At 49.1% G+C, this 9,076-nt stretch overlaps 1 protein-coding gene across 1 annotated transcript; it reads right to left on the reverse strand.

The window, feature by feature from the left end:
- Window positions 1-287: 287 nt before the first annotated feature.
- On the reverse strand, window positions 288-8,582 carry NR4A2 (nuclear receptor subfamily 4 group A member 2). Its single transcript, XM_004428304.3, has 8 exons — window positions 8,308-8,582; window positions 6,452-6,575; window positions 5,108-5,973; window positions 4,182-4,311; window positions 3,630-3,793; window positions 2,551-2,753; window positions 1,978-2,156; window positions 288-1,828 (listed from the first exon to the last, which is right to left on the reverse strand). The coding sequence occupies exons 3-8, from the start codon at window positions 5,969-5,971 to the stop codon at window positions 1,572-1,574; spliced, it is 1,797 nt and encodes a 598-aa protein (XP_004428361.1). The 5' UTR covers window positions 5,972-5,973; window positions 6,452-6,575; window positions 8,308-8,582; the 3' UTR covers window positions 288-1,571.
- Between the last annotated feature and the right edge of the window lie 494 nt (window positions 8,583-9,076).

The raw sequence follows: 9,076 nt of genomic DNA on the forward strand, positions 1-9,076 counted from the left end.
CTGAAAGCTGCACTTACTAGCAAAGTTAACAAAAGAGTTAAGATATTCTCAGTTGATTCTGATCAATGTAGGTTCCTCCACTGGAAAATCCTAAAGAAAAATATTGTACTGAATTCTCTGGATAATTAGTTCAATTCTCCAGTTCCTTTTGCCAGAATAGATCTAGGCTGTCAGTTTGAAACTCAGATGTTGAATAAGTGACCTATCCCAAATCAATCTTCAACTCTGTTGTATATTGCTGTTTAGTCATCGTTTTTTCCTGACCCAGAAAGAAGACAAAATTCTGTTCATTTACATAGTTTATTGTTGTAAACATTAAAATTGTCTTTCTCAAAGAAAGAATTTATCAGAAAAAAAAAATCAGCGTCTCTAACTGTCATACACCATAGAAAAAAAGGCAGTGACTCATATCATGTGCCATACTGGAAATATACAAAGAAAAATACTACAGAAGATGGCAATATTAAAATTCTTACTCGAACATAAAATAATATATTAACTGACAATTTTAGACATTAAAAAAAAACAAAAAAATTCAAAGTGCTCAGTAATTTCCAGGGAGTTATGTATATTATAAGCACTCTGGAAACAGTCAAAAGCTGCTGCATGCAAGTTTTGTTTAGCTTTAGACAACAAAATAATCAAGATATAAACTTTCTTTTATCAACATCAACAGTACATACAACACTTACAAACAAGGAATGTTGGACGGTGTTACAAACACTATGTGTCCCTTTTGTCAGGATTTTCTGATGTGTAATACTTGTGCCCATCTATTTTACAATTGAGAAAATGTTTAAGCTCAGATAACTACCAATCTTTATAAAATCTAACAGACTACATAGTGTCTGAAATACTATTTATATAATATAGACATTACTGAAGTAGCAAGTGCCTATAACATTTTCAACCTAGAATCAACATGCTTGTCCCTTTTTTGTGTAGTTTATTTTTTTTTTTTGCAAACACACTTATCTTTTAGAATTTTATTCATAAATAGGCACAAAATAATTTAAAAAGCCAAACTGCATTGGGTAAATTTACAAGCCTTTGCCTTCTTCAACTCATGCCACCCACGCAACATTTAGTTTTACTATATATTACAGCTTTCTTTACAGCAGAAAACTTTGAAGTCTTTTAAAGGGCAATATTTGTGGGTCCCCTTACGATGTGTGTGTGTGTCTCTGTGTGTGTATTACATTTGTTTTAACTGCAACAATCAAACATGGCCAAACATTTCCCATCATACATTAGAAATCTTTCTTCTGAACAATAAACTGATTTTGAAACTCATAATAAAAAGTTTATACCACTGTATTGTGTGTAGTCCGTGTTCTAAATCCAGGATGCCCGGGAGCCAAAATGCCCTTTCAGGTTCTGCCTGCAGGTTAGGAAATAGCAACAGTTTTTGTTTTTTTCATTAGGGATCAAGGAGCTGGGGGTTTTATGGAAGGGGTGGGGGCTGGCTAGAGCTGAGGCAGCTCAGGGGGATATCTCTGCCCTTGTGACTTGCCCCCTCTGGACAGTCTTAGGTTTCTTTCCAGTTCCTTTGAAGTGCATGGGAGGAGGTCTTAGAAAGGTAGAGTGTCCAGGAAAAGTTTGTCAATTATTGCTGGCGGTGGTACCAAGTCTTCCAGTTTCAGGTAGAAAATGCGCTGTAGCCCCTGTGTGCAAAGGGTACGGAGTTCTGGGAGCTTCCCCAACAGTTTGGACAAATAGTTGGGGCGGTTCAACCCCCCATTATTGAAAGTCACGTGGTCTTTGAGACAATTTACAATCTTGTTTTGCAGTTCTTCCACTCTCTTGGGTTCCTTGAGCCCGTGTCTCTCTGCAGAAAACATAATCAAAAATAAAAGAGGAATGCACAAAGCAGTTAGCTAGCTGGCAGGACCAGGGAGGATTGGTGATAAGGGAAAACTGGGAGAAATCTCCCTGGGCAGTTCTGGAGGAGAAGTGCCCTGTGGCTGCGGTACTGACCTGTGACCATAGCCAGGGCAGCAATGCAGGAGAAGGCAGAAATGTCGATGTTCATATTCTGCAAGTTGGAGGAGAATTCAACAATGGAATCAATCCATTCCCCAAAGCCACGAACGCATTGCAACCTGTGCAAGACCACCCCATTGCAAAAGATGAGTTTACCCTCCACTGGGTTGGACCTGCAATTAATACCAAAGAGAGAGAGGGGAGAAAAAGAAAGAGAGAAAAGCTAAACAACTAATTACTTGAAGAGCAATAAATGAGGGATTTAAGAGGCACCTAATTACCGAAGAGTTAATAAAATGTAGACCAGCAGACCTTGAAAGGGTTTAATTTCATAACAATCAAGAACGCCCCCTATCCCACCTCCATTCCATTCCTCCAAGGCTTCTGGGCTCACTCCTTCCCTTCTCTTCCTTTTGTCTACTAGCCTTTCCTTCCTTTTTCCCTCTGTCATTTCCTATTCTGTCCTTTCCTCTTTCCCCCCTTTCATTTCCTTTTTCCTCTTTCTTTTCCTTTCTTGATTCCTCTCTTCTTCCTTTCCCAGCCTCCCTCGACTGCCTCCTTCATTACCTGTACGCTAATCGCAGCACAAACAGTTCTAAGAAAGCCGACTCGAAAAGCAGATCCTGGTCGGCTTTGGGCAGGTCAGCGAAACCCGGGATCTTCTCCGCCCAGCCCCTGATGATCTCCATGGAGCCAGTCAGGAGATCATAGAATTGCTGGATATGCTGGGTGTCATCTCCACTCATCTGATAGTCAGGGTTCGCCTGGAACTGGAATTTCATTTTAAAAGGCACTTAATGAGGTTCTCTAAAATATATAACCCGTGAAATTGCTAACCCCGTTTCTAGTAGGGGAGCCAGGTTTTTATAACAATTAAACCTTTCTCTGACCAGTAAGGAAATTAGATGTTCCGGGGCAATTAATTCAATTAGGGATGGTGCTATGAGGTCGATGCTTTAAATATGTAAATTACCATTTCCATACAGACTAAATACAGTGCCATCCAGCCCTGGGAAACGTTCACTCTTATCTCCACAAAACAATTGACACGTTAGTATTCATGCCAGTCCCAGAGTGGGTCTCGAGCAGAGACCTTTGCAAATCTTAATAAAATTGCCTGACATACTCCCTCCAATTAAAGCCCACAAATTCCTCACAGCTGGGGTAAGAAAGGAATCTGACCACTTGATCCCCCACCCCACTGCCATTCCTTATACCCTCTCTTTCCCTTCCCCGACCCCTAAGCAGACATCCCCAACCCTGACAGAGCCAGAGAGGATGAGGATTAAAACATCGCCGGAAGATCTGGGATAAAATCCAAGTGGGGGCATTTTGCACCCCCTCTGGTTCCGGCATTAGAGGCATTCGCGTGTGAGTATGTGTATGTATGGTGGTAGTGGGAATGGGAGGCTCGCAGAGATTTGACCACTGGGATGGTCTTCTCTTCCTTCCTCTGCCCTGTCCTCCTGTCTACACCCCCAGCAACATGGTTTGTCTGTCCATCTCCTGTGGCTCTGCCCAGAGCTGTGAAGCCACAGCCTGTCTTGCCTCCTTTATCCCTTGAGTCTGGGGGTTAGTGATGGATGTGGGGAGGGGTCCTGCCCATCTGCTGGTTTGTCCACATGATACCCCCGCCAGCTTCTTACCCTGGAATAGTCCAGGCTGGTCATAGCCGGGTTGGAGTCGACATGGGCCCTGACGAGGGCACTGATCAGACTCACCGGGGGGGAGGGGGGAGAGGGCTCCTGTGGGCTCTTCGGTTTCGAGGGTAAACGACCTCTCCGGCCTTTTAAACTGTCGGTGCGAACCACTGCAAAGGAACAGCCGGGTTAGCGCCGCTCTCCCAAGCAGGACCCAGCTGCTGCCTCGGCCCCTCCCGGGGGAAGGTCGCAGCCGCGGGGCGCCCGGCCGGGCGGCCCAGGGCCCCCCTGCTTGTAAAGCCTTTACTGATGAGAAACATAAAAAATGCAGGGTTGTTGTCTGTCTTCTTCCAAATAGGCCGTATAGTTAAAGGAAAGTAGGGCCTGGCGGCTTTCTCCAGGGCAGGATGGGCAAGCAGGCAGCTGCCGGATCGTGGAGGCCAGACGCGGGTGGGGGGTCCGGGAGACCCCGGCTCTGGGAAGTGGAAAGTGGGCTGGGGTAGGAGCAGCGGTTTCCCAAGGCCGCAGACCGGGGAGTGGGCTGCTGCCCCGACCTACCTTCTTTCACCATCCCAACAGCCAGGCACTTCTGAAACCGGCAGTACTGACAGCGATTCCGGCGCCGCTTGTCCACTGGGCAGTTTTTATTTGCTAAACACACGTATTTTGCGTTTTTTTGCACCGTGCGCTGCAAAAGGAGACAATATAGGCCGAAAATTATTATGTTTTTTTCTTGAAAGTCCAGCAACCCAGGGAATCCAGAGACAATTTCTGAACGGCTGGATCTACACTCCCTCCCCACAAACAAATACATACACGCAACTCTTTTTTATTTTTTTCCTTTTCCTTTTCTTTCTCTTTCTTTTCTTTTTCCTCCCCCAGGGCATTTAACAGAAGAAAATTGATAGCGTTAACATTTGAGCTAACCTTGCCGCTCCTTGCTGTGTTTTATATGCCAAGAGAAGGAGAAGGAGACGCTCAGTAAATACAAAACCGTGGGCATTCATATTATTTACATTCCTTGGAGACCTTCTCTATTTAAAATGATAAGATTATTCAATCAGGATGGCGAAATAAAGAGATCACTTAATTTGACCATAGGGAATTCTGTTCCACTTGGTTAGCTCAGACACGGTTCTCTGTCCTAACCAATTTCAATCTGAACAGAGAAGACAGCTCCTAGCACATGCAAATGACCCTCTTCCAACTCCGGCTCCAGCAACTTCGGGCGGGGGCCTGCCGGGTCTGCTGCGCGAGGGGGATGCGACTCCGGGTCTCCCGGTCTTCCTACTTCCCTTCCTCAGGCACCCAGAAGCCCCGCCGCAGCCCGTGGGCGGCTACAGGGCAGCCTCGGCGCACCCCGGGAGTTGGACCGTCCGGGATGAGCTGGGGCTGTGATGCTTGCACTAAGGCGGAGCGCACACTCCAAGGCTCCGGGCACTAGGGGGCCCCTACCTGCCTCCTCTGCCCCCGTTCTTGCTCACCTTAAAGAAACCTTTGCAACCTTCACATGTGCGCACGCCGTAGTGCTGGCAGGCTGCATTGTCGCCGCACACGGCGCACAGCCCCTCGTTGGAGGGGGAGCCCCGCGACGGCGGCGAGGGCACCTGCGTGTCGAGCAGCTGTGACGCGTGGCCGATCTGCAGGCCTGGGAAGCCCATGGACGCGGGCTTTCGGATGGGATTGGGCACAGCAAAGGTCTGCCCGTCCACCACGTGGTGGCTGCCCGACGGCTCCGGGTTCATGGGGACGTGCAGGGGCCCGTCGAAGCGCATCTGGCAACTAGACACGGGGGTGCCTGGGGGTGACTGCTTAAAGGAGAAGAGGGAGAGGCGGGAGACGGGCGTTTTCCTCTGCTCGATCATGTGCGTGGTGGCCACGTAGTTCTGGTGGAAGTTGTGGAGGGAGCCTGGGTCGTCCCACATGGGGCTGTGCTGCACCTGGAAGCCCGGGGTGGTGGGTGTCGGGGGCGAGGAGGGCTTGTAGTAAACCGACCCGGAGTGCGGCATCATCTCCTCGGACTGGGGGGGCAGGTGGCTGTGTTGCTGGTAGTTGTGCATCTGAATGTCTTCTACCTTAATGGAGGACTGCTGTCCGGACAGGGGCATTTGGTACAAGCAAGGTGGCTTGACGTCGTAGCCTGTGGTGTAGTTGTCCATAAAGGTACTGAAGCTGGGGAGAGAAGTGGTGGCAGTGATTTCAGTGTTGGTGAGGTCCATGCTAAACTTGACAAACTCTGGAGTTAAGAAATCGGAGCTGTATTCTCCCGAAGAGTGGTAACTGTAGCTCTGAGAAGCGGGGCTGGCTCCTTGAGGCGAGGACCCATACTGCGCCTGAACACAAGGCATGGCTGGAAATGAAACAGGGTAATATACACTCAGCCTGGTCAACTGAACACTTTCTCCCGGGCTCGGGTACACCTGGAGCTACACCGGCAGCCCGCGGCTGTCAAACGGGCGCGAGAGGAAGGGCGGAGAGAGCGAATATTGCTGCGGAACAACACAGTGCAGGGCATGGACAAGCTGATCACATAAAGACCCCGAGCTAGAAAGCCACTGAGGGTCTCCATTCCCGGATATTTCCGAACACCTCCCCCTTCATCCCCTTTCACGGACAATCGCGCTCAAATGAGCCTTTTCTCTGAAGCTCGGGTTCAACCAGCTCATTCTAGAAATGAAGTTGAATTGCACAATGAGAAAGTTGTTCCCGAAGGCGATGGGTCGGGAAAATCTTAAGTTACAGGGTTTGCTGAGGAAGATCGCATTGCCCTGTTTCTTGATGTTTAGGGAACTGGGGGGAGGGAAAGAAAGAAAGGAAGTTACACTAACCTTCAGCCGAGTTACAGGCGTTTTGGAAGAAATTAAAGGTGGACAGTGTCGTAATTCAATGAAGGATAAAGTTTCCAAGATTTTTACAAAAGCAATGTTGAGTCCAGCCTGTCAGATCTCTTCCCTGCAATACAGACACAGGAAGCTTCAGAGTGACTTTCCAGACTGATTCAGCTGGACATCTGTAGATTCACCAGGCAGGCCCTTCTATGCCCTCCTTGACTGTTTCATTGGGAATTGAGTGTGTAGCCTTTACCAAACTTAGCAGTTAAGATGACTGTGTAAAAGAGATGCCTGGAAACAACAGAAAATGCCATTCATTGCACTGTGTAAATCCTTGCAGAGAGAGGGTTCTGGGAGAAAAGGTATTCCATGTACTTATTTAATACTTATGTAATAAATTGGCCCCTTTGCTAGGATGTGAGTATAGGGATGCTAGGGGAGTGTCATTTCCATTTTAGTTTAATTCAGACTTGAATAAGAAACAACTAGAGTCTAATAAAATACAACACTGGAACCTTCTCTTGAATTTTTTTTTCTGTGGTGAAATTGGCTTTTCTTTTGGGAGGGGAAAGAAAGTAGAAGTCAAGAATATAAAATGAGAAAACAATCTCTCCCTCCACCCCCACGGGTTACAAAATGTTAGCAAGGCCTGGGCAGCCCTGAAGGCAATCTGAATGGAAGCATCTGGATTTCCTAAGTGCTTTTGACAGAGCACTGGGATTGGGGATACAGGTGAACTGGTATTCACTTTTCCAGGAAACTTGCCTTTCAACATCTTTAATAGTCAAAGGGTGGGAAGAGGAGACCCTGCTTTTCCAGGAACATCTTAGATCAATTGCAGAGGGAGGGAAATACTGTTTATCTGGTATTGGCACCAACGTTAGAAGCGCTTCCCAACACAGCAAGCTGAACACCTTCCCTATAGAGCCTTCCACAATCTGCCTCCTTTCTGGAAGAAGGCATTCTTGTGTCCTAGTAATTTTCAGATGTTCCCACTTGGAAGGCATTCTAGAGCATAGACAATCTTATTACTAATGAAAAAGAAAGCCAAACATCCATTCCTTCTGTTGTCCTCCCCCCCTCCATAATCTTGCTTCATAGGAGAGGGAGGTTAACCAAAAAAAGTAGAAAGAAAGGAGAAGCTTGACCCCCACAGCCCTTGAGAGATATGCCTGTGCTGGATATTAACCCCCTGATAACTTGGCAGCTTCATAACTGTACTCTTTACATATTCTCTCTGTCTCTGTCTTTCTCTGACACACTCACACACACACACACACACACACACGAGCGGCATATGTCAAAACCAGAAATTTCAGGCAACTTAGTAACAGGACACTCTACCAACACCCCCTCCCTTACTCAACAATACCCAGGAAACACTGGCACGCTGGCCAGCCGCGGTGACACAGTTCCCAAGCAACACATAAACTGAGGAACTTTCTCTCTTCCTGTCACTTTGTGGGCAGGGTCCAGGCCCCTCGTATACACAAGACTTGGAGTCTCCGTGTCCAAAGGCCACAATCAATTCCGCGCTAAGAGCAAACTTTGTGCATATTTCCGCGGGCAAGCCCTCAGCTCCCCAAACTATGCAACTCTCCCTTCCACGTCGACCAATGAGGAGCCTGGAAGCCTCTGTTGGGTGCCAACTCCCCCCTAGTGCCAAAACTGGAGTTCGGACAAATGCCCTCTGTAGCTGCGCGAACCTACTCCCCATCCTCCGGCCCCACTCGCGCTCCGCGCCTCTGGCGCCCACTTCCAGAGGACCTGTACCACACATGTGGAAAGAAGAGACGTGCAAAAGAAGAAAGAAGGATAAAAGAACGCGAGCTGCACGGGCTGTAGCTACTCACTGAGGAGTTCTCCGCGTCTCTCTTCATTCATTCAACTCGGCCGAAGTGTAGTTCCCTGTGGGAGTCCGGGTGGCAGGGTCGCGGAGGGTGGGTGAGAGGGGCGAAGGGAGTCGAGACGCAGAGAGCAGGGAGGGAGCAGGGGAAGGCGGCCGGCTGGGCTGGCGAGCGGGATCGCGGAGCTTTGCGCGAGCCGCCGGCGGACTGGCCCTGGCCGCCAATGTGCCTTTGTTTATGTGGCTCGCGCTGCCGCTGCCAACATGCACCTAAAGTCTCCGCGCGTCAGCGCGCGTCAGCGGTCCGCCGCCCAATCGCCGCGCCGCCGCGCTCCCCGGACTCCTGGCCGGCGCTCGCTTTGGTATATTTCCGACCTGACGTCACGAGCAGGGCCGATTTTAAGGTGGGAACCGTTCTGGGTTCACCTTGCTAGCCAGCTTGGGGTTTTTATTTTTTATTTTTTTCCGAAAGAGGTGTGACCTCTCCACTCAGGTCCGCGCAGCCCACAGCGCCGCGACATCTCACCTCACCCTCCCCCAAACCCCCGCGCCACCGCCGTCGCCCGGCAGCTCACACGTGGGGGAGGGTGCAACAAAAACCCGGGCAGAAGAGAACGCTAGCGTGGGCCAGGTAGCTAGCACCTGGAATCGCACGGGATGGGGTGTGCCTGGCAGCGCCCTGACCTCACCCGCCCACAATTGTCACCCCCATTAGCGGAAGCGCGTACAGATGTCCCATGACACGAGACGCTCAGAGGGCTCAGGCGACTGAGGTG

The sequence above is a fragment of the Ceratotherium simum genome, chromosome 9, assembly GCF_057802395.1.
Source record: "Ceratotherium simum simum isolate JZ-2026a chromosome 9, ASM5780239v1, whole genome shotgun sequence".
Taxonomy (NCBI): Eukaryota; Metazoa; Chordata; class Mammalia; order Perissodactyla; family Rhinocerotidae; genus Ceratotherium; species Ceratotherium simum.

Bases quoted from the DNA above. Each gene is read 5' to 3' on its own strand.
- NR4A2 (XM_004428304.3), bottom strand. From the start codon at position 5,971: ATGCCTTGTGTTCAGGCGCAGTATGGGTCCTCGCCTCAAGGAGCCAGC. The intron at 4,312-5,107 runs GTGAGCAAGAAC...CTCCTTTTGCAG, and splicing joins GTTGCAAAGGTTTCTTTAAG to CGCACGGTGCAAAAAAACGC. The intron at 2,754-3,629 runs GTAAGAAGCTGG...ATGAAATTCCAG, and splicing joins CCAGCCTGGACTATTCCAGG to TTCCAGGCGAACCCTGACTA.